The sequence below is a fragment of the Heliconius melpomene genome, chromosome 19 (genome assembly GCF_056956725.1).
Source record: "Heliconius melpomene rosina isolate 202511_hmr_F chromosome 19, ASM5695672v1, whole genome shotgun sequence".
Lineage (NCBI taxonomy): Eukaryota > Metazoa > Arthropoda > Insecta > Lepidoptera > Nymphalidae > Heliconius > Heliconius melpomene.
In genome coordinates this window covers 6,424,014-6,451,029 of record NC_140407.1, presented here as the reverse complement: position 1 = coordinate 6,451,029, position 27,016 = coordinate 6,424,014, and the positions used below count along the sequence as shown (strand labels likewise).

General features: G+C 33.1%; 2 protein-coding genes across 2 annotated transcripts in view; both read left to right on the top strand.

Annotated features, from left to right (window-relative positions):
* LOC146528512 (syntaxin-1A-like) overlaps nucleotides 1–27,016 on the top strand; it is a 126,334-nt gene that overhangs the window by 31,854 nt on the left and 67,464 nt on the right. The window lies entirely within an intron of this gene.
* The window catches only part of LOC146528515 (protein Skeletor, isoforms D/E-like), a 69,700-nt gene that overhangs the window by 5,154 nt on the left and 37,530 nt on the right, over nucleotides 1–27,016 (top strand). The window contains exon 2 of the mRNA XM_085203142.1: nucleotides 15,649–15,786. Within this exon, the coding sequence (XP_085059268.1) occupies nucleotides 15,649–15,786 (138 nt within the window). The remainder of the gene's footprint in view (nucleotides 1–15,648; nucleotides 15,787–27,016) is intronic.

Here is a 27,016-nt window from a genome sequence, read left to right as displayed (position 1 = left end):
GAATTGGAAATAAAACATCGCGTAAAAAGTTCTACACCGACATTCAATTCCAGTGTAAACAAGTTTGTTTATATCTTTTATTTTATATTTAAAGGCGATGTAATTAAATATACTATGACCTGAATAATTAAAGGTCGCGGGAACAACGAGATCGCATCGCATCGTGAACTTCATATTTCATCATAAAAACTCTTGTTTTATCTTTTATTATACTGGCAACATTATATTTTATGTACGCTATATACACATACATTTAAATTTTTACTTATAACGGTCAATTTGTTCTTAGATTATTTTTTTTCAAGTTCTTTAAAAAATAGGGATTTTATTTAAATATTTTTTTTGTATTTTATGTTCTTAGATTAGCGAAATAATTTTGTGACAAATTTAAATAAGTCATTCTATTCTAGTACAAATACGAGTATGTGCGCAATGGGTACGTCTGATTGTACCTAAATGTGATGGTTGAGAGTTTGATTCCACTTAAGGGAATTAGTTATTTTCATTTCCTCACTAAATATTAATATAGTTAAGATAAAAACGAAAAAATTGACTTCAACCACTCAACACATAACGTCTAGAATTTGGGTGGAAACCGGAGAACAAAACTGCTATGCGGGAAAAAATAGAAACCTGTTTCCTTATAAACACAAAAAAAACCTCTAAATAAATTTTTCAGATAAAAAAAGCTAAATAGTTGAATATTGGCACGCTAAATACCTACTAAGAGTAGAGACTATGAGAAAGTTGCTCGCAGCGTGACATCGTGTAATCTGCGAGTGGCGACCAGCTGATGCCGTCGAGCGCGTTGCGACACCACCGCGGTCGGAAACCCAGTTACATTGCAAATTTACGTCTTCCGTTCAAAATCATTATAATTTTACAGTTAATAATTATTCACTGGTCGACTATGACTCAAAGTTAGATACTTATCTTACTTTTACTGGTTCTAGAATATATTTTCTAATTTTGAAGATTTGTACGTCGAAATGTACGAATAGCGTGAATAAAAAAGTCATCGATAAAAAAATATAATTACATACGTAGATTGCGACGTATACATAAAGAAATGATATAGTTCAAAAGTTTTTTAGTCTTTAGAGTTTGAATTTCATCCCGAATGAACATTGAACTCGGCACCTACATACATTTCTCAGTCTTTTGTCGAGAACAACGCATTATTTAACGTTTAAACTTGGCTCTTATTTCACATTTATATTTTTGATGAGAATCCTTCATATCATACAAACAAATAAAATAATGTAAATTCGTCTATCGCTCTCATTTGTTATATTAGGTCACGACATTCATTTTTTATAACAGCGGAACCCGCAGTCGTCAGGAAGACTGAGGTCATTAAAATACACTTAGTACTTGCGTAAAGTACGACAAGTTCTGATACTATTTTATATATATTTTATTTTAGTCTTAATTAGTAACATTACAATAGAACTCGAAGAGCGGAGTGTCTTAACACTAGTTTCCCTCTGCCTAACCTGCCGTGTGCGGGATACAGCGTGAAGCTTTATTATTTTTAATAGTCGCTATAATCATTTAGCATTAATATATAGTATCATTTGGTTATATTATGGTTTATGTTATTACTAAATATCCACTTTACATTTATAGATGTCAATGTTCTTAAGAGAAAGTCAATTGACATTGCTTCCGGTTAAAGGTTATAATCGAAACTAAAGTCTTTTCCGATTGAATTAAAACTTGCGCTTGAACTTAGTCATTTTGGTAAGAAAACGTGAAGTGCAGCAGGAATATTAGTACGTACTATATAATTGTTTTATGACGGTAAAGAAAATACATGAAAAACAAATTATTTGTGTAATATTGATGTTCAATCAAATGTTTTTGTGACGGCTGTTCCAAGAAGTGGCTAATAATACTTGCTTTACTCAGCTTGAGAACATTAATTACATATAAGTACCTAATATTATTGTCACGGTATATTATAAAATATAAATAATAATACATTTATAGCATAATAGAATAGTATAGTAGTATTTATAGTTCCTTATTTACCAACATAAAAAAACATAGTCGTGAAACGAAACGTAAAAAAAATTGAAATGAAGTGGATTTTTTTTGTTGTGAAAAGTTAATGACAATAAAAACTTCAACTTTAATATTACGAGTATACATTACAATATAATTATGTTTTTATATATATATTTAGTTTTTTCTAGTATGTGTAAATATAATCATTGTTATATTATATATATATATATATATATATATGTTAATGCTTAGGCTTTTAAGTTCCACTAAAATCGTAGTGCAAAAAACACTAAAATATAAACAAAAACATATAAGTTATATTCAATATGAGATTATTTTAATATAGTAAATAACGCCGAGCAGTGTTAAAGGCGTTAGAGGCGTCGGTGCATATTTTAATGTTAACAACTTAGCACCAAATGTCGGCGTATGTAAATCACTCCAACGGCCTGGAGGCTGCAAATTATGAACTGTATCGTACACTATATGTTAGTGTAGAAATATGATAATTCACTTGAATATACTGTAAATTTCAAATAAGTTCTTATGAAATAGAGAACGGAGTGTTCTAACGCTAGGTTCTCTTTGCCTACCCTATTGTGTGCGGGATACAAAGTAAATCTGAAGTCTAAAATTAATCGGTAATAGTTTTTCATCACAATATGTATATAGTTTTAGTTTCAACTAATGATACTATAAAGTAATTTAATCAATCTTTTGAGTACTACGACATTTTTTACAATAATGCTTGCTTTAATCGCTTTTCGCTTGTCCCTTGAATAGCTCGCTGAACATAGACGCCGGCGCCAACATTCCTGGCAGCACTGGTTTTTGTTTTGGTGTCGCGAGATGTTGTGGACGACGGGGTCAGACAACGCTAGATAATGTTTCTTTTTGAATTAAAATATGCAACGAATTGAGCAGAAAGTAATTTACATGGTACATTCCGTTGTTTTCTAAAAAATAGTTAAGCCATTTAATAGTAAGTACACTATGAACATGTATATAAAATAAAATTGTAGAAATATATTAGTAATAACGAAAATGGAACGGAAGTTATAAAAATATATATTATTATCTTTTATAAGAAGGTATGATTATCAAGCTTTTACAAGAGTCTGTATATAGCTCAGACAATGTATTCACTGACCTTCGTCGGACGTTCATTACAGCTGATGCTGCGACAAACAATAACTTTCACAGTTCACAGAAAATCTCCTCCATCACCCCCTCCCCATAGCCCACCCATCGGTAGTTGGATTTTATAGTATAAGAAAAATGATATACATATGAATTAGTTCACACGCTGTCAATATTATAGACATTTTTGCTAAAAAGTGTGGAGATACTGTTATGAATGGCGAGATGGAAAGCAAAAAATGTTAAATATTCAGGTACAGATGGTACCAACATTTTGTAATAGAAAGTGTCATCAATTGAATGAATTACTTATATGTAGAAAAACTCTGAATGTAGAAAACAGGAAAATTATATTTTCAGAAAGTCTAACTCTACAATATCTAAAATGTTTTAGATTGAAAACGTGTTCACTGATAAAAAGTATAATTTACTCCTAAATTGGGACTATTTATATGTAAAGAAACCTCTTGTGCTTTTATATTTACAATTAATTAAAATAAACAGGCAAAGCAAGGGCGAAGTTCTAGCTACAAGTAAAACTATCTAAAGACTCGTTATAGAAATCGTTCAAGATCTTAGCATCTGATCGCAGATGAGGTGTGATGATAGCATGCATTGAGCGCGCGCTACTTGGTCGCACTAACGGTCACCGCGTTCGATGTCCACTGCGCGTCTGCTACTCGCGGCGATTTAGAGTGTAAAGTAAATCCGGCAATGTATCCGTGGCGCATTCCACGCAACCAGTGGGTCAGAGGCAACGGTACTCGCAGCGGTGGTTAGCATTATCCTACATCGGCCGTTCTTGTTTGATATGGAGATCGGTATTATAGGTTTTATAGGATGAGATATTTTTATACAAAAAAATATAGAAATATAGAGAGCTTTATAGAAAATCCATTTTTTATCTTATCTCGTGGCCTCTAACAACTTATATTATGCAATTTTGTTACACAAAAAAATTACATACACATTTCGAAGTTTGAAGATTTGGAATCTAATTATTATGTTTAGTCATTCCCATATAAAACTATGGCATCGAAATATTCAATGTATATTAAATAATGCAATATTATAAGCAACTTGAATAGGTTATTTAAAAGTACAACATATTTATTGAGATACATGTTAAATCTGAATTGACTTCAGCGAGGGTTACAAGTATGTTCTAAGTAAATATTCCAAAACTAACACAAAACAAGAGCGAGCCGCTTACCTTTACATAGCGCACGTAAAGACATGCCTCGTCTGAGTAGCAAATGAAAAGTTCATAGTCCGAGGCACTCGAGGAATGTCTCAAAAGGGAGGGACGGTATTCGGAGGAAGGATCTGACGAGGGCTCTCTGGAATTATATAGAAAGATTGTACACATTGCTTGTGCCAGCTTTGCCGGTTACTTTTAACGGAGCAATGCAGTATATTATGTAAATGTGACTCTCATATACTTATTAAGCAGTGTTGCGTAATTTAAAATTTTATATGTTTATCATTAAGTAATGACTTTGAAATGATGGTGTATACTCGTACAGACTGTATCATAATCTATATATACTACTTGAAATTTGGACAGATGTTTAGTTTCATAATTTGAACATTCACTAAGAAGGGATTTTGAAAAATTTTAACCCTAAAGGGATGAAATAACGGTTGAAACGGTATGGAAAAAAATTAAATCTGCACCGATTTTTATAAAATTGTAAGCTCAGACTCTTAAAAATATTTCATTGAACACGTGTTTCATGGTTTATCAGAATTCACCCCTAAATAAGCAAGCGAAGCTGCGCGCGTCCGCTAGTATATTATAAGACACGGCCATATTGCACAAGCACATGTGAAGTTTCCCAACGCCACAGAGCGATGGGAATCAGCATAATAATCGTGTACGACTGTGCGTTGTTATTGTCGGTTGCGACACACACGTCTCTACAATTGTATGCTTTTTGTTTATTATTAGTCTACTGTTTTTATATAAAAGAAACTACCATAAAGGTTTTACTGCAAGGACTAATACCGCGTATATATACTGTACTTATATACTGTGAAAATATACTTTGTCAATTACTTTGACATTACTTGTTATGCCTTTCCTTATTGCACTAAAATGAACGTATATAAATTTTGTCTACTCTAACAAAATTTTTTATAGTTCTTAATAACCATGCCGTTGTTTCTTATTATTGTAAAATTATATTCGTAGACGGTACTTAGTTTGTAACTGTAACAATGTTGTAGGCGTGACGGCGGCTGAATCGTTAAATTGCAAACTTTTAAATAGGCAAGTTTGCTCGTTATAACGCGAGTTCCTCTCACGTTATAAGTGTTCTTAGCTGATAAAATAGTTTTATGTTTACAAAAATTTAATATCATTATGAAAAGAGTAACATGTTAGGAGTAAATAGAATTGGTGTTATTTACAATTTATAGGCCATTGCTCTTCTTTCTTTTAATATCTGTAGAGTGAGCTTCAATAAAATATTTTTTAATTGTCACCAGAAAAAATGGAAATATTAGTATTTTTTTTATTTTGATAGAACTTTGAATGCAAGTTGATATTGTTATGTTGGTAAGATATTTTTTAAATTATATTATAGGTAATGTACAATATCTTATAAAATAATAATCTCAATATATGTAATATTGTTAAAATGTACAATGACATAATAAAATAAAATAAAATTATATAAAGTAATAAAAACTTACTATATACATACGTTTATCATCATATTATGGTGGAAAGCTTTACGGTCGACCACCTGGTGTATTGTATATTTTTACTAATATCAAATATCATCTACTTGTTAATGAATATTTAAATAGACGAGCATAAGATCCACCTGCTTCGTGATCTCATCTCTGAGAGGAGTTATTAAATTAATTAGTGTAATATTATATCAAGAGGCTATTACTCTCGTGAGCAAAACAATTTTTAACTTTTTTAAAATATTAAATATTCGATTGAAATTTTCAAATTATCAGCTTCACGCTGTATCCCGCACACAGCAGGGTAGGCAGAGGGAACCTCGTGATACGCCATTCCGCAATTTCTGTCGAATTCTGGAGGCATTGCGGACGAACTGGCAGAACTCAACGCCGCGCTTTACCTCGACACGAGTGAAGAAATGGAAATTTAAATATAAATAAATATTTCACTTTCTCGAGTGGGGATCGAACCCACAACCGTCGCGTTACAGTCACACCCTTGTGCCGCTGCGCCACGACTTCCTCAAATATTTAAATAAATTTTCACATATTTACATGTATGTTATACTTAAACATACAATTATTGCGAGCGCGTTGATGTCTTTATTACGGTTATAAAGACATCAACGCGCTCGTTTATTATAAGTATAACTTAATTCATTATATAATTTTAATTTAAAAAACAACATTACATGTTGCATTTATTTTATATATTTATTTATTATCAGTTGCTTTCTCTTATTATTATGTAAGAAATGTATATCTATTTTAAGTAATAAAACTTAACGACAAGTGTGTAAATTACTGAGAGCTACCGCAAACTTACTTGTAAAGTAAATTGATTACATAAGTGAGTGTAAACTTCCATTTACAGTAACGCACATGCACGCTGCAGGCAAAGTGCAAGAAGCACGCGCGGCATGCGAGAAAGTGAGCGCGAGAAAGTACTTGATTGGACGAGTTGAGATTATTTAACAATGTGAAGCTGGATCAAGTCTCTCACTAAGTAAATAATACAGTAATAATACAAAGAATTATATCAGAGTTATATCATACATTTTGTATATAAATAATTATATGTTAATCATTCTTAATATATTTATTATGTTAAATATCTATTCTTGTTCTTGTGCTTACGCTCTATGCCGTACCAGCGGGGTAGAAAGAGAAATACGAGAGGGCCTAGTGTTAAAAATTCTGGAGTTCTGAATTTTAGAGCCTGCTGGAATTTTCGACGCCAGCTTTAAATTATATACATATATATGAAAAATAATAAGTAATGATTTGTCTGCACTGTATGCTTAGAATTGGCTTTATACAAAATGCGTATCGTACTCGTCTTTGTAATGTGGAGCTTTCACTTTCGTTTCTTAATTATGCTCATTGTTCTCTGTAGTATTGTTCTAATGTGTCACACGTTCGTGATTTATTATTTGTATTACATTTGAATTGACTGTTTGACTGACTTGCGTGCTTTTATAGAGGAGATCATTCTAAAAGAACGCTCACTTTTTGTATCATCATCATCATCGTCAACAGCCATATTTTGTCCACTGTTGGACATAGACCTTCCCCAATTCTCGCCACCACACTCGATCCTCAGATTTTCAGACCCATCCGCTTCCCGCCCACCTCTTTATGTCGTCGTCCCATCTGACAGGGGGTCGTCCCACCTGTCGTTACGTACGGGGTCTCCACTCTAAGACACGTCTGCCCCAGCGGCCGACGGCTCTACGACAGATATGCCCCGCCCATTGCCACTTCTGCTTCCAATTCTTTGAGCTATGTCGGTAACCCTGGTTGTAACTTTTTGTATATTAATTGTAATATTTAGTTTCATAACAGTGTATGCAAACAGTGCTGAGCCCCTTGCACTTCTCTTCCTCTTGTCCTCGTACTTGAGAAAATTCTCAAAAACTTAACAAATGCTATAATAAAAAGTAATTTATTTATATATTATTACTGTTTTATTTTCATTACAAAAATCTAAAAAGCTCCTCACTTAAGTGTTGTTGTAAAGAACACAAATCTATTTTACATTTGCTGTTATTGTTTTGTTTTATCGCTCGTTACTTTCAAGACTATTTCGCTTGATGCTGAGGCAATCAAAGTAGATATTATTTATTTTTTCATAAGTATTTAAGACACTTAATTGTTAAAACACTCCATTCTTCACTTTCCGTCGAGTTCTAGAGGCATTGCGTTCAGTAGCGGAACTTAACGCCGCGCTTTGCCTTGACACCAGAGTGGAGAAATGAAAATATAAAATATTTTATCTCCTCGAGTGGGAATCGAATCCACAACCCGCCGTGTTTACAGCCACACGCTTGTGTCCCTGCGCCACGACTGGCCTCCCAATTATCATTATAGCATCGTTTAGTTTTAGATAATACTTGTCAGTGTATTTTAAAACACGTTACATCACTCAAGTTATCTGTCCCGCCTCGCTGCCGCTGCGATCGCTCTCTCTGATACACGAAATATGCTCGTAAAGCAGAACTAAACGATGGTTCAAATGATAAATAGGTAATATCGTTCATATTTATTTTGTTAATTTGAGATAAGAATTAATAGAAGAAAAAGAAAATTAGGCAGCCTAGAAAAGTCTGACAGCATATGATGGTTTTGAGATTTAAATATTTTTCCGTTTGAAAAAGATTAGTTAAATAAACTGTGTAACTTATTTCGTCAATCAATGTACAATCGGAAAAGAACTAGAAAACAAAGTGACGTGTGACCAAATTCTCTTTTCTTCCCCTACTCTCCGCTCTAAAAAGAGCGTGAAAACATAAAAGAAATTTTATATAACTTACTATTGATGTTAAATACATAAGTTATAGTAGAAAATGGTTATGGGTAAAATGGTAAAGCTACAAGTTTTCAAAATATTCGCCTTTACTGTGAGAATGCTCGCTGTGAACTAGATGGCTGTACAATTTAAATATTTATGCAAAATATTATAACTGATGTGTAACACGCAACTTCACGTCGAACCGAGCAATTATTACCTGCAGCTTAAGTATTTTATCCATAATATTTTTTATCTAAATTCATTAAATATATTGCTATTATTAAGTCATATGTAATTATATAAATATCTAGTAATAAAGAAAAATGTGACTAGAAAATGTTTTTTTAAGTAAATTATTAAAATATGTGAATTAAAGTATTGAATATTAAAAGGACGCATTATGTTTTAAAGTTAGACTTTAAAACACAATTTAATATTCACATAATCACTATTTTAATTAAAAATAAAAACCATTTAAGTAAACAAACAATAACTGTGCAGGGTTTCTTGCAATTTTTATCAATAAAATATGCATTCTATTTTATTTAAAGTATATGTTATGCATGTATGTATAATATATATTTGTATTATATAAATAAGGCGGTTCAAAGGACTTATTTCGGAGAGTAACAGCAGAAAGTGCGCAATTGGAAGTACTGTGACAGAAACAAAAGTAGCATTTTCAATTTTACAGAATTTAGCGACGCGGCGTTGAAGAGCAATTGGAAGAGGAGGATTTCCAACTGCAAGGCATTCGGGTTCGTTAGCGAGCATTCACACACCTTTGAACTCTTACTCTACAATTGTAGAGTAGGACGGACAAATCAATCTCTACTTTACTAAGTAAAAAATATGATTCAAATTATATTCAATTACCCTAATAATCTACATTCTAACAATGACTATGTCATTGTTCGTCCAAATCGTCTAAAATACGTTTTAATCGTAAAGTTATTTTATTATGAGTATTTCACGGTCGTTAGTGTGGCCATTGGTATAATTGTATGCACACGGATTAATTTATTCCCTCTCGCTATCGAGTACGTTTTACTATTTGCAAAACTGTAAATTATTATATTTAGTTATGGAATAGTATGTTGGTTATAATATAGTTAATAATTTGAATGTAAAGTGTTTTAGTGTTTTCCATTTAAAAAAAAATAATAAAATTAATGATTGAGTACAAAGATTGATTTCAGATAAAGGCATTGTTTGTGATATCATATTTTTAGACAATACGTATATGTACGCGCAAATTTTTTATATATACGAGCGTGGTCGCGTTGATAAATGTCAATTTCAATATTAATTAATAGTTATTATAGCATTATCTTTTGTACCAAAAATATATGTTAATAATGTCCGTAAATAGCAATCATTACATATTATTTTAAATGTTGTATTTCGCCTTTCATTTATTGTATAATTTCTTATTTACATAAATATGGGCATGGAAGATAAAATAATGTCGCTCCCACGATTACGACCAAACTTTCAAAACATTTACTTTAGAAAGTGCTCTGATATTTTTAAAATAAAACAACATGTTATCAACACGTTTATAAAGATACCTAAAATACCAGATATTCCCATCTAGTGGTCATGTTTTTGTTTAATGTTTGAATTTAAACAGAACTCGAACTCCATTACGAGTTATGAAACTTCCGAATGTCAAAAGAAAGTTATCATTAAACTTTCTTTTTTGATCTTTTTATTTGGCATTTTTTAAATATATATTTTTTTGTATTTAATTTCCTTTATCACGATAGGAGAGATTAGCTAGTGATAAAAGTATTTTCTACTTTTCGACCCTTCTAAAAACGTTTCGTTAGTGGACAGAATCAATGCAGATCTAAAATTTAATGAAATCAAAAAAAAAAAAAATACATTATTCCAAACTATATAAAATTACAAAGAATTTATATATAATATATATTATAAAAGATTTTAACAACAAGATTTCTTGTTGGTAAAACTTTAATCCATGAAATATAATCGGAAGCTGAATTTAAATGGAATTTGTAAGTTGAGCTCAACTCAACTTGCCTTATATATTACGGTAGGTCAAAGAATCTCTAATAGTTGATGTTCATGTCACGTGTGCTCTAAATTAACCTGTTTTTGAAGTAACATCAACGACGCATGTAGCATACTCGTAGGTAACACGACGCGGGCGACAACTGGTGCGCGAGAGGAAGGCAGACATAGACGTCACTTGTGGACTATTTAGTATGAAGCTAGAATAATATATATGTATGTACTACATTATTCCTATAGAATTATAAGCCTTGACTCTATAAGACAAGAAAAAATGGAAATATATATGTAAATAAATATTTTATTTCCTCGAGTGGGATCGAACCCACCCATTTTTCAAAAATATTTATTATCATTTGTTGATGTATATATTTAAAATCATTTTAGTTTCCTAAGTTTGGTAAAACAAAGAGCGGCATTGCTATCGCTTCTATATAATATTTTCGTAAAGGAATTAACGAAGTATATCAGCTCTCTCCGCCTTCATTACTGTCTATAGAAATAAGTTAAAAAATCTGTACGTCTAACTATCTATACATACATAAGTGTGCACTTTTTGCGATCTTTAGAGGCCGTGTCACTTTCTTGAGAGCACTTTCACATACGGACGTAATACGTGTGTAATACATCCATATATGTATGTAGATGTAGAACAAGCATGTACTTACTGCTACGCCCTAAATAAATAAATCTCGTACTTTAGTATGAAAGTGTAAAAACAATTATTAACTTCGCTCTTGTGTTACTTAAAAAATATTGCTATTATTAGTTTTCGAAATATAATCGTATCAATTAATAGTAAAACTTAAGGATTTAATGGATAGTCCATGTTTCAATTAACAAAATGTTGAATTTACAAGTTTGTTCAAAAGAAAGTTTATCGATCGCTAGGGTCGTATCGGCAGTCCGGCCGGCAGCGGGCCTCGGACCCCCGCGAAGAAGATATAACAAGTGTTATATTATTAAGTGGCAAAGCGTGTACGACGTAGCGACTGGAGCGCTCGCAAAGCTCAGGGCTGCTAGGATAACCTTAGGTTTAAAATGTTTTCAAATCTCGTTTCTTTAAATTAGAAATAAAGAAATAGATAAAAATTGGTACTTACTGTATGTTATTTTGACTAGTATCTATTTATCGCCGTCAGAATTTTTTTAGTCAGCGCTAATTGTGTAATGTCAAAAATAAAAGACAAATAAAGGATGAATCATTACATGTACTTTGTATTCGATTTTGAACAATTCACTTACACTTATTTAAAACAGAATTTAATACAAAATAGTAATCTAATAATTGAAACATATTATTTACTCGGGGCCTATATAGTCATCATATAAAAGGAAATAATATTAATTTCTTATTACTATATATTTTCCTGACGACACCATGCCAGATGGGCCGACGACGACATAAAGAGGTTAGCGGGAAGCGGATGGCTCCGAAAAGCTGAGGATCGAGTGTCGTGGCGAGAATTGGGGAAGGCCTATGTCCAGCAGTGGACAAAAGATGGCTGTTGATGATGATGATATATTTTCCTTATACACATAAAGAAGCAGGATTAAGAAGTATAATTCCCATAATTTTTATAAATTTGTATTTTCGCCATATGTAGAACAATAAAATGTTATCTTTTATCAAAATAATAAATTAAAAGTACTTATAATAATATTTTGCAATGACTAAGACGATTGGCGGTCAGCCCTGTAGCAGGCGCGGCCGCTCCCCGTCCCCGTCAAATGTTCTTAGATCACCTCGCTCCAGATCGGCTCTGCTCGTTGAACTTCATCACGTTTTATCTGCCATCTGTCGCATTAATACCCACCTAGTAAACACTGACATACTCATAAATATATAATATACTAGCTATGCCTGCGACTTTGTGTGCGCGGGAAAGTCAGTTGATATTTTTTTTTATTTCTGAACCAATTGAAATAAAACACCTAATGTTGAGGCAAGCTTACCAAATTATAATAAAGAAAAATGTTTTTGAATTGGTTAAGCAGTTTCTGAGATTAGTGTGCATAAACGAACAAACAAAAAGACAACTATTTTAAAAATCATTATTTTGGGTTTTATAATACTGCTAATTGCTGATAACATACATTGAAAACTGCTCTCAATAATATGTCTATGTTTAAAGGTTAGATCGCTAAGTGTATGTGTCGCCTAGAACTTGATATAGTTATTGATCAGCTTTATTTCAATGTCGTATTAACATTATTAATAAGTTATACCAATTGAGGTTCCTCTGGATAAGACATTCACTGAGTTTCTTATGCTAATTCTTCTCAGGTCTGAGGCATTGACGTCCAAAAAATTAAACAAGAAAAATTAAACAATTAAAAATTAAACAATTAAACAAGATATCTTTTTATTTTTAATATTGACTGGATTATTATCGACGACGTATAAACAAATACATGAATTTTGGAATTTCGTGATTGCAAATAGTAAGAAGCGAATATAATTAAGGTTTGCTTCCTCCAAATTAACAGCATAAATAATAATACGCCATTATGTTACTTTTACAAACAGACGAAAATATGTGTCTATTATGAATTAAAATTATGGTTTAAATATATTTTAGTTGAATGACAGTAATTATTTGTTAAACGAAATACACAACATTCGAAGGAAATTATTAAGCTTTAAGGCGTATTACAGTAACAATCTTATAATATTGATATATGATACATACATATGGATATATGTAGATTTATGTAAATACTATATGTATTTAGTCCACGCTACATTAAGTTAAAGGCGTGCACTCAACCAGTGAACATATTAAAATAATTCCATGTTATTACAAGTGACTAAGGAAGCAATAACACGTAGAATATCTTGAAATAACATGTAATAGATAAGCTGTAACAGATACTGGTGTAACCAGTTATAGTATAACCGTTATTTTCGTCTATTAACGGTATTTTAACACATGAAGTAAATACTTGAGGTGATAAAGAGAAAGTCCACAAGGACACTCTCTCTTCCGGAGATATGATGGAGTGGTTATCTCGCGACGTTACCATGTCTGATATGATCGATATATTATAGCCGTTATGTCATTTTATATTTATTATGATGGATTTTTAACGTTTATATTGTAGTTAAATATATGAGCGTGGGAATTTGTGCGGTAAGGTTTTACGTAAATATTTATTTAAAATTTTTTATAGCTTCACGCTGTATACTGTACATTCCCTGCAGGAAAGCAAAAGGAACCTGGGAACCTAGTAAAGATATTTTCGGCCGAATGCGAGCAAGCGAGCAAATGAAAATATTAATTTACTTCATTTCTTCGAGTGGTTAAATTTTACTGATAAATCTGTAGATACAAAAACTATTAACCATTTATATATAACATTTATATATATAGGCACATGTAAAGATATATGAAAATGAAAAAGATTATTGAGATTTAATTTATCTTTTTTACTTTGTGTATTCCGTTATATCGGAAGCAAACTAAAAAATAATAAATCCTATGTTAAATGATTTAGTCTGTTTGTGTGTTACACTTCATAGATCGACATGATTCAACGCGGAAAGCAATTATTGCGATATTCAATATATATAGTCGACTATTCGTTGACAGAGTTATGGGTTGAGTTTTAAATGAAATTTTACTGTAGTGTATTTTGTAAAACTATAAAAATCCTTATACCTGAGATTGGAACACAAATAAGCTTATGGAGCAGTGGCACAAACGCGTGACTAATGCGACAGTTTTGAGTTCGATTTCCACTCGAGGGAATGAAATATTTAATATTTTCATTTCGTCGCTCTGGTAACAAGGCAAAGCGCGGCGTTAAGTTCCACCACTTAAACATTTCGCAGAACTTTCAATGTTTCAAAATTAGGCGTAAAGTGAGGAGTGTCTTAACAATAGGTTCTCTCTACCTCTTCTGAAATATTCAGCGAGAAACAAAAAAAATATATATATAAGAAATATTTGGGCTTAAATCGTTACGCGTAAATGAGGATGTGAGGTTTCGCCGCTTTCGGGTATAATTAATAGCTTGAATATTTGATATGTGATTATTGAACTGGGCTTAGCAATTAAGCGTGTGAATAAATAAATACGTTCGTTTCGATTTATATTATAAGTACGTTCGGGTCCACTCTCACCAGAGGTATTGGAACCATTATTTTTTTAATATAATTCATGAAGGCGCAGTAGTTTTTGATTTTTCTATAGAAAATGGAAGTTTTCTTTGAAAAGATAAAATAAAAATATATATTTTTGGCACTAGTTGAGGCTCGTAACTTTGTTGTGAATTTTATACATACGACATTTTACACCTAAATTCGTGACATTGCCTATTATTAATATTTAGCTAATTTGAATTTCACTCGTAGCGCAACAGCAAAAGCGTGCGACTGTAAACGAACCAAGTTATGGGTTCAATTTGTACTTGAGGAAATGAAATATATTTTAATTTCCTTACTCTGTTAAAGAGGCAAAGCGTGGCGATAAGTTCCGCCACTCAACACGCAATGTCTCCAGATTCCGGCGGGAAGTGGGTAACGGAGTGACTTAACACTAGCTTCTCAGGTTCCGTCTGCCTACCCTGCTATGTACGGGATACAGCGTGAAAATTAAAAAAAAAAAAACACTAATCAAAATTCTCTCAATGTAGGTAATATTAATTACTTCATAACAAGTTGATGTTTTTTGTTATTTTAGTCACGGCGCTTATCGACGACACGGAAAGTTTTCGTGTCTCAATTGAAAAGTTTGATGAACCGAACGGTGATTAAATATATTTATTTTCGAAAGATGATATTGTATGAAGGATTTCTAATATAAACAAGAACTTTACAGATTATACGCACAAACCCTTCGCAGGGACCCATAACATGAAAATTGTTAAATGACCTATTATAAAATTTTTCAATAATATTCTTGTAGGTACAGGCTGGCTGGCTACTGTTTAAAAATATTATTATTAAATGTAATTTTCTTGTATATCAGGATGCAGCGAGGCGCGGTACCTGGGTAAGGCGATCGGGCCGCTGTCTGAGCTGCACCACGGCGTGCGCGGAAGCGTCTACGCGGTCGACGCGCGCACTCTCTACTTGCACGACTTCCAATACGATGGAGAAGGACCAGGTGAGGACTATCACATGTTTTTGATAAAAATATATTCATTTGTGACATATTTTGCTGATATTTAAGGATTATAAGCAATTTTTTTTAGGTTCCCAATTTCCATATATTTGATAGTTGAATAGCGATTTTTTTCATATATGAGTTGTTGTACGCCACAGACTTCGATCGTCCGTGCCTTTCTTGCTCCTGTATTTTTTGTAATTAACTTATGCTTTTTGGTAAAGTAAACGTTGATCAGTTTATCAGTAAAGTTGTTTAAATAGATGAGGGCTAGTAATGTCCTCATGCATGTTAGTTAGATCCTACGAGGTTTGAACGACCCTTTGAGAACCCTTCCATCATTCCTTGTATGTAAAGATCCTGAGCTCTTCCGTGCTCATATTCAGTTAGTTGTTAGTCGTCAACCATATTGATTGTGAAGCAGTTAGAGTTGGTTTCGTAATGTCCTTATTGCTTTCTCATCTCCGGAGGAAATAATCGTTTGATGTTTTGCTCTACTACATTAGTCATGGAATCGTCGAAAATTAACGCCGCGTTTTGCCTTATTAGGAGAACGAGAAAAATAAGTCATTCCCTCGTCACAACCGTCGTGTTTACAGTCAGACGCAGCACCACGACAGCCTCTATTCATCAAGAGCATACATGCATGAGCTCACACTCGCGGCAACTTAGAACTTGTCGTGACGACTTTGTCCCGCTTCAAACTCATATTTGCATAGAACTCCCAACTTTAGTCGCTGGTGCTTCATCGCTAATTAGTTGACACACGTGGTGGTTCGCATACCTACATGATGATGTGCGAAAATACACTTTAAGGCTTTGTAATAAGGTTAATTGTTATATATGTTGGATAGTTAGATATAAGTTTCCTGGGGGTAAAAGATAATTTGGTTGTAATTATTACGTTCTCTACATAGCGGTCGAGTAGCGCATAATTATGTCATACACGTGAGTGTATGTCACAACAGATAAGAAATGCTTTAAATATGAGTAGAGTGCATTAAATTCAAAATGTTGCGTTTAAATGTGAATTACCGTACGTAGTAATTTATGTTTTTTATTTAAATAATTTCATAATATTATGATAACTACAAATAGTGTTAATTTTAGATTTGTATTCAAATTCAATTATTAAAGATAATGGTTCCATCCATCCATCAGCCTTTCAACGTCCATTGCTGGACATAGGCCTCCCCTAATTCTCGCCACTCCGTCCGGTCCTGCGCCCACGCGCGCTAATGTTTACATATCACTAATTATTAATTTGATTGTTTTTTCGGACAAATATTCGGTTATATCAGCTGCTTCAACAGACACATATATAAAGTACAAAAACTCTTCTAAATTTAGTTTTAGTAAGTCTATGTTAGGTAATTAGGTTAGGCTCACGCAAATGTAACTTATCTAACTTCTTGTTCATCGTATTTCTGTGAAAATGTTAGACGAGCAACATCTACGGGAGCACTCAGTTTGTGATTTCGCAAAAGAAGAAAAACAAGAAAAATAAAATAAAGTAGTTCCATAGTGATTTAGGTTCTCGCGTGTAATGAGATCACCTCGTCTGCTCTAGCGTCTACGCTATAGGTATTGTAGGTACAGTACAGTCCACGTTAAGTTTTCACGTCTGAAGTTAGGTTTTCGCAATGTTCAGTCGGAAAGAAAATAATCAAAAGTATGAAAAATCCCAACATCTACAGCTAACTTCAGGACGGCCACGAAAAGTAAGCCGTACTGAATTCTCAATGAATCTCAACTTGTCCAAGCAGCGTGTTCTGGAACTCTGTTAAATGAAAACTTGGGCCGTGGGACTGTTTACATTTAGTCGAAATATTTTTATTTTATTTAGATAACCTTATTTTATTTTAATATTAAATATAGATTGATAGTTACATATTTAAATCTAATGTGATTTTAAATATATAGGAAAATACTAGATAATTAAATAATATTTAGTATGAAGCCAGTTGTGACGCAAGAACATGAGTGTGTCACTGTAAATGCGCCTTGTTGTGGGATCGATCCTCACTCAAGGAAATTAAATATTTATTTAAATTTATATTTTCATTTCTTCGCTCTGGCGTCAAAGTAAAACGCGGTGTTCAGTTCCGCCACTCAACACGAAATTTCTCCAGAATTTGTCGGAAAGTGAGGATCGGAGTGTCTTAACCGCAGCGTTGAGCTCCGCCAGCCAACACAACGCGCAATGCCAAAAATCTGTTATGTCCACTTTAAAATAAAGCTTTTTTAGGTAACATGAAAAATTGCATGATTATTTTTTTACTATAAACTATATGTGTGGGTTCAAATCCTTAAATGTTTAAACATTTATTATTTAAACGCCGAAGATTTGTAAGAAGTCCCCACGTTTGGGCATTTGCTGCGGGCGCAGATGTACGCGTCTCGTGTTGTACCTAATGAGACGGCGGTGTTTGTATTTATGCTAATACCACCTTTATGTTAAACACATTAGACGCTATTATTGCGTATATTCTAAGACAAGAAACGTATTAATGCTAGTAGATACCATATACGACTATGCACTTTATTGTTTCAATATTAGGGTCGATTATTCATTGAGTTTTTAAATGCATTGCACTTCTGCTGCCGCTGTAAATTATTTTATGTTTGAGAAATATGCTGGGACAATAAAGCTTAGCTGTTTTAACGTTACTATGATTTGTTGCTCTTAAACTTTTTTTTTAACATCACGCTATATCCCGCATATAGCCGGGTAGGTAGAAGGCGGGGTGGCGGCACTCAACGCTGCGCTTGTGGCTCAACGCACCACGAGTGGCCTCTAAAGTTTAAATTAATATGCATATTTTAATTCAAATTTATGTTAATATGATTTATGTTATGCATATAGACGCAGCTTCGATGAAAGAGAGTTTTTATTACCCGAATTCGAAGAAAAACAGGATATTGGGTCATTAAAATCCTGCACAAAAATAATGTAAAAATCAACATTTTTACGTAAGGCATTTAAATAAAGTCGTTTATAAAGTTTTACTCATAAAAATTGTAAAATACAAAATATAACAAACAAGTTTGAATATTTCATTCATTTATAATAAGGAGATAGATCTAATTGAATAAGGAAATTAAACCATTAATACGTAGACTTCACGAAGACCATTTCTCAGTATTGCTGTAGTAGTATTTAAGTAGTATTATAGTAATATTATAGTAGTATGGCAGTAGGATCCTAGTAATCCTAAGTGCAAGCAATCATCCACCAGAATTTATAGTATTTATTAGCGGTAAGCGACAAGCGCCGCAACGGTCTAATTTCCCGCGGGGCTGGATGCTGCCCTGGGATGAGATTACTTAAGATACTAAACCACTTGGAGGAAAAGATGCTTTTTGCGTTTTCTACTATTAAAATTTGTTTTTAGCTTCATGTTGTCCCCGCATTCCGCATGGCGGAATAGGCAGAGGGAGCTTGGGTACCTGGTGTTTAGAGACTCCGTTACCATTAAGATACTACCGTCGCCACTTGTGTTATGAAAATCTGTCCTCGTTAAAAAAGCCTTACTATTATTAAAAAAAAATCTCCCTTTGTGTTGGAATCGAATCTAAGACTATCGTGTTAATATGCTTTTATTTTTAATTATTTTTATTTCTCTGCTCTGGTAGACAAAGCACGGCGTTAAGTTCCGTCGCGCTACACTCAATGTCTCCAAAAAAGTACGGAAAGAGGGCAAATATGTTAACTATATGTATCTACCCTGCAATATAAAAAAAAACACGTGCGTGTATTAGAAGGATAGTTTAATCGTGATAAGAATATTAATTATAAGTAATTAGCTTCGAATTCAATGACGTGTATGTTTAGAGATTATCTCCATGTTATTTGTTCAATTGTTTTGGTTGAACGTAAAACACAATCCCCGATAAATATCAATATACAATGTTTATGTAAACCGCTGATCGATGTTTAGTCTGTATGAGTTTGTTTTAGATACGAGCGTGTGGTCACATCAAATGATAGTGTTTTTCCTTTCAATATTGTATTTTTATGTAATATATACTGTTCATAAAGCTTAAGGTGAGCTTTCTGTTTGTGAGAGAGTCTCGTCGTCCTTAGAAGTTTGGGAAAAATAATATTTCGGAAAAAATCCGGAAGGGATATCAAAGAGATTCTAGTGTTAAGAACTTTGCTTGTCATTTTTCGTCTGTCTATCAGAGCGGAGAAATAATAATTTAAATACAATCATTCGATCGAATCCACAAACCTCAATAAATGATTTCACTTTTAGAATGAATTCTAAATTATATAAGTTTATAAGCAGATATAATATATTTCCGTATTGTAAATATATTTTTCTAGCATAGAAATACTTTTTCTACAAAACTTGGTGGCGTTAATATTCGAAAACTTTTTATGGAAAAACTAGAACTAGAACGGTGATAATAGAACTAAACTGAAGATTTCTAACTTTATATATGAATATATAAACTTTTTCAATAGCTGTATGTTAGTACATATTTCTTTTTTTTAAGTAAAATGAATATTTAATTAGGTCATTCGGAGTCATTAAGTTCGATGAAAAGTAATAAAACCATAATATTTACAACCTTAAGTCATAATAAATAGGAAAAGAAAAATATTTAGTTATTATTAATTTTAAACGTTAATTCTCCTAAAACAACAAAAAACGCATTTACTTAGTTAACAAGGAGCTAAAAAAGACTAATATATAATATTTATCTCTACCGTATTGTCCCTGGCTGTGGGCGCAGGCCGCGGGGAGGTCAACTGGTTATTTCCCCATTGTTATTTCTCACTTTTACAGGCGAGGAAATGAACAATATGACACCTTACATAACTCATGTGTTGCGCTGAAATATTTTAAACTATTCTATTGTAGTCGCAGTCCGCCGTAGTATAAAGCGTGGTCTTTTTATAAGGTTAAATATTAATACAATTTAAATATTAAATGTTACAATTATGTTTAGTAAAATATAACCTAATTTATTTTAATTACTTTAAGAAACGAAACTTAATTGGTTATTTAATATTATTAAAAAAAAAACATCTGTTAAAATCAAGGCAGAGAAAACTTAATATTAAGCCCATTTTACCGAGGCATGGCGTGTAGAGTGGTGAAACTCAACACAGCGCTTTTCTCCATTACCAGAGTTTGAAACTGAAAATAATTCATTCTCTCCAGTTAAACCCACAATCGTTACATAATAATTTTGTTAGGCTAGTCGTGGTGCGTCGCGATAGATTGTGGGTTCGAACCCCACTCGAGAAAATTAAATATTAAATAGTTTTATTTCTTCGCTCTGGTGTCGAAATAAAAGCACAGCGTAAAGTTCCGCCACTCGACAGGGAGCGGAGAGATCACCATTAACATTAGGCTCCCTTTGCCTATCCTGCTACATGCGGGATACAGCGTGAACCTGAAAAAAAAATGTTAAAACCTAATTCACGTAGAGCACGTAAATACATATTTACGTATATATATAATCTTATTTGTCCTACAAAGCAAGTAGTGTGGACACGAGTAACAATAAAAATATGCTATTATATGTGCTACAAATTGTCGAATTACACTCGCGTTGTTAACTCAGCAATTATTTGAATCACGTCGAGTGTTAGTAGAGCATCGTAACGGTGCGAGTGCGACGCGGAACACTGGCTCTCAAACCTCGAGACGAGCACATCCTTAGAAAATATATTATATTGTATTTTTATGCCAATTTATTTGGTGAGGCGAGTCGTGGTGTGGGACAAGGGTGTGACTGTAATCGTGATAGGCTGTGTGTTCGATTTCCACTCGAGGAAGTGTATTATACATATAATACTTTCATTTCTTCGATCTGGTGAAGAGTTTGAGTTTTAGTACTCAATACTCAATGTCCCCAGTATGCGGTAACAAAATGGGGAAACGGAAACGGAAGCGGAGTGTCTTAACACAGGGTCCTCTATATTCCCTCTGCCTATCGTGCTATGTTTGGATACGGCGTGAAGCTAAAAAAATGATCAAATAAAAATAAAATATTTTATTTCACTATGAGAAGAATTGTGTGAAACTTTAACTTAAGAAAGTTCAAGAAAACTTGTCTTTTATCTTCAAATATTATCTGCTTTTTGCGGAATAAAAAACTTCTAGTAAGACTTTAACATTATGTACTTTCCGCTTTGAGAGATTATTTTGGTCACTGAATCTTGCTTCTCTTTTTTTTTGTTTAACGAAACTGAAAAGAAAATGCATATATGTATGAAAAAAATATGTTTAAATTTTTCTATTATTTGAAAAATATAATAATTCAGATGAGTTGAAATAACAAGTATAGTATTTATACCACGGTAAATTTAAAACATGGTGGCACAGCGCCACACTAAGCAGCGTCTGATTGGTAAGCGACGGTTTTGGGTTCGATTCTCACTCGATCAATTATTTTTCTTGCGTGTATACTCGTTTTGGCAATAGACAAAATATGGCGTTAAGGTTCACCACTGAACACGTAATGTCTCATAAATTTGGCGTTTTGTAGGGAAGGGCGAACACCAGGTTTCCTTTAATACCCGGCTATATGTAAGATATAGCGTGAATGTATAAAAACTATTAACAATCGTAGCGACCAAAGAAACTAATTCAAGCTTTCTTTTCTTATAAAGTATAATCGATGAGTAATTGTGTTTTAAATTAATTGTACTGAAGACTAACTAAAAAAAGAAAATTGTAACGAAATAAAATATAGTTTTTAATAGTATTTAAAACGTTTTCTTTTTTAATTAATAATGAGTGAAGTAAGAAGTAAATTGACACTGATTCAATTGTAGATGTTGTGTAATGTCTGTCATTGTTCAGTTTAAATAGCTCATTCTTTAATGTAATTTGTACACAAATTTTACAAAAAAATATTTCAATTACCGCCAAACGCTGCGAAACAAGATTTTGTAAGAAAATTCAGATTTGACTTTAAAGAACTAATTAATTCATTTTGTAGTTAAGAAAGAACAATTTTTAGTTTAAAAAATAATGCTTTTAATTATTTGAAAATTTAATTTCTATACGCTTTACCCGAGTAAGCAGAGAAAACCTAGGACGGACGGCCCTTAACGCCGCGTATTGTCATGTTACCAGAGCTAAGAAAATAAATACATAACTATCGGAATTTACAATCAAATAGTGTGCTGATGCGCTACGGCGGTCTACTAGGCCTCATCTGCTTTTAAATTATTTAACTTACATGAAAGAAAGTTTATCGGATATGTATTTAAAATAAATAAAAGGGAAATTAACTAAAAATTTAACATTTACATCAGCTGTTACACCAAGTAGGTAGTAATAATCTAATGAGATTTCAAACTTAAACTCAGCTTTAATTTTCTTAATAATCCAAATACTATACAATTACTTACATAACAGTGTTCTACAACTAAGTTCTGCCTTGTCATATCGTATTTAGTACAGCAACTACATACATTTACATATTAAGTTTTTTAAAATTAGGGAGCAATTACGTCAATGTTGCACAAATGAGTGGTATAGAGAGAATAGGAGAGACTCATTTCTCCGCTTTAGGTCACATCTGCTTAGTAAGTATTACTAGCAGGATGTATAAGAAGGGTCACACGGTCGACTGGGCAGGTCCGATGGGAGTGCAAATCGCCTCACCCATGCTTAAGACCCGTTAAAGCCTATATATAATGTACATGTTTATAGCTCGATACAGTTACGTATTAAACAAAATAGCTCGGAATCATCCTACGTTAAAATGGAAAATGGAAAAAAGATTTATACGAACTTAGTGTTTATGGGAACATAAGTGTCTTAATAGGAATGGAACACTAATATAAAAAAATATTGTAAAAAATATGATAAAATTGTAGATAAACATTGTTCAACGTCTATACATCTTAATCGATTCTCACGAAACTATAATTTTCTAAAATTATATTTTAAGAATATATATATAATGTTTATAGCATATATAAGAACATAAATACATGCAATTACACCCAGATATGCAATTATGAAGTGATACGTAGCAGATGCAAATTGAATTTTAAGGCCGGGAGTATCTGTCGGGCGTCGGGCGTCGGGTGTCTGTCCGTCGACGCCCGCTCGGAATAAAGGGCTTAACCTATCGGGGACAACGCACAATTACCGGGCAACATGCTATTAATTTGTATAAAACAATGTCATTTGTTAAGTGCATATCAGTTTGTGTAGAGTACATTTTAAAACATATTTGATCAATTTGTTTTTAGGTGCATTATAATTTGTTCATAGTATCATTAATTAATTTCTTCCATATTGGGAGTATAAAATATAATATTAAAAAAATAATTAAATTAGTTTCACGATGTATCCCGCACAGTATATGCAGAGGGAATCCAGGGGGGAATTAGGCGGAAAGTGGGAAACGGAGTGTCTTAAAACTAGTTTCCCTCCGCCTACCCTGCTAAACGCGTGATTCATCGTGGGGCTGAAAAAACGTCGAAAGAACTCTCTATCCATGAACATTTTGGGGTCTATTAAATTTTAGCTAACATTTCATTAAACAAATACTGATATAATTCATATAAAAACAAACTCAGCCCTTAACTCTCATGGTATATGCAACTACCCTCAAGCGGTGCCCACTCAGCGCCTCGTCCCAATTAGCCTCGACAATTATTGGCAGATTCACCAAATTATAGTTCACACATGCTTCCATTAATTATAACTCTAATACAATGTAATAAAGTCCAATTTACAATATTGCGATAAAACTGAAAATATTAACTAAATATTCTGCGGGTTAAAGTATACGCGAATATATGTGTAGCCATATTCGAGTCATTGATTTTGTTATTTGGAGAATAGGGCAACTGGGTCTCGTGGTATAGAAATAGGGTATTGATTGGAAACACTTTAAAATATTTATCAGCGACCTGGTCTTTGTTGGAAAGGATCTAAAATAACTAAAGAAAAATAGATTAACTCTCGACTTTATAAAGTTGAAAATACAATTAAATGAGGTAAACTTATTAAGTGAATTTGAAAATCTAAATTCACTTAATTAACTTGAAATTTGATTAGAATTAGTACTTTTTCCAGCTTTACGCTGTATCTCGCACATAGCAAGCATGGGGACCGTGGAAACCTGGTGATAAGACACTCCGTTTCAATTAAGAAACTTCTGTTCTCCAAATGTGTAATTATAATTTGAAACTTTCTACTTTTAAATATCATTTATAGGTTAAAGATAAGTTGTGGTGCGACGATTGTGGAGTCGGTCCCCATTCAGGAAATTGAAATATTTAATATTTTCATTTACTCACTACTCCCAGGAGGCAAATCGCCGCGTTGGGTTCCGCCATTCAAAAATGCAATTCCTCGAGAATTCGGCGGAAAGTGTAAAACAGAGTGTAGTGTCTTAACATTAGGTTCCCTTTGTCTACACTGCTATATGCGGGAAGTCGGTGAAGATGATTATTTTTAAAGATGATTTTCATGTTCAAGTAACGCATCACATATTTCACTATTAAGTGAGAATTAGCAGAACTTTCATATTGCATTACGTAAGAGATCCAGAACTAAACTTTTGAGATAAACGATAAAAGAAACTCTATCACACGGAACTATCTACATCAAGTCCCGGCAAGGACGTGTAAAGTAGCGATGTTCATCCTGAAAATAATTTGTGGAATATGTGAGAAGTAAGATAAGCGTCGCGTTTGACGGTCATCGGCCGTCTCCTTCAGCCGAGCTGAGGCTTAGAGGGATTCTGAAGAAACCTCAAACCCAACTTTTTTATTACTCGGTTTTTAGCCTAACTTAGTATCATAGGATAAGATACTTTTTTACGAGTTTTTAGACTATTTTCGTCGTAAGTGAAAATTCATTTTGTGCGAATTCTACTGGAGTTTTAATCAAGTTGTTATTTGGTCACGTAAAGCTGTTTCAGTATATAAACGCAGTTTGCTTAGTTCAACTACTTTAACGTGAAATTACTTTTATTGGATTCTTTGCTAAGTTAATTAAATTTTGAATTTTAAAGTTGAATCGAAAGTCGTGGTGCAGGGACACAATTATGTGACTATGAACGAGGTTCGATCCCCACTCGGGGAAATTACATATTTATTTAAAATTGTATTTTCTATTTTTCGCACTGGTATCGAAGCAAACCGTGGCGTTGAGTTCCGCCATTCAACACGCGAAGCCTCCAGAGTTCGGCGAAAAATAAAGAATGGAGTGTCTTAACATCACGTTCTCTCTGCTTACCCTGCTGTGTGCGAGATACAGTGTGAAACTGATTGTTAATTTAAAAGGTTTGATGTCATAAGTTTACTAATACGGATACGCACACGTATAAACTCTTATATAACAAGTGGATTTGTCTCTACACTATTATATTTGACAACAATAGACACAACGTGCCCGTAGTTTTTGTTAAAATAATGAATCGCGGTCACTGACAGATGAGAAAAGACGCAACGTCGTGCTCTTACAATACTCTCATTGTACTGCCACAATGGCCCGGAGCGGCGCAGTCTTACCTAAATCAATTATTTACTAAAGTGTTAATAGTTTTTAGCAGACTTTCATACACACACCGCCTTTCACCTTTGATTGATCGTTGACTCCCATCGGCCGCTGTCGAAACTTTTCCCTTTCTAATAGCAGTGCCAAAGGTTGAAATCATTTACGTTACGTAACGTAATTACAGAAGGTATTTAGTTGATTGTTTTTTGGTTTATATGTTTCCGTATGTGTGGAAAGATGGTGGTTCTTCAGTGCTTATAACATTTCCATATTTTATACAAACGTATATAGTATTATGTGGAGGTATTTAAAGGCCCCCCTAAGGTTGCTAGCCCCAGGCACTGCACTGCATAAATGCATGGAAAGCTAAAGAGTTATTTTATGGTAAAAAATGTAAACCTGTTCTTGTCACACCATAATTTTTGTCATGCTCTAAAATTTTCCTATAGAGTTCTCTATTCTTTTTAAAAAATACAAAAAAATATTATTATGTTTCGTAATTACAATGACAAAGTTGTTTATAGGTACTTAGCCATGGGTTCGATCATCACTCAGGTGAATGAATTATATTGAATTCCTTGCTCTGGTAAAGCAAAGTGCGGCGTTGGGTTCCGGTGTTCAAAACACAATGTTTATAAGTAGGGTGAAAAGTGAAGAGCGAAATGTCGTAATACTAGGTTCCCTCTAAGCGTAAACAGACACAGAGTGAATCTAAAAAACTAAAGCACTAGAAATTTTTG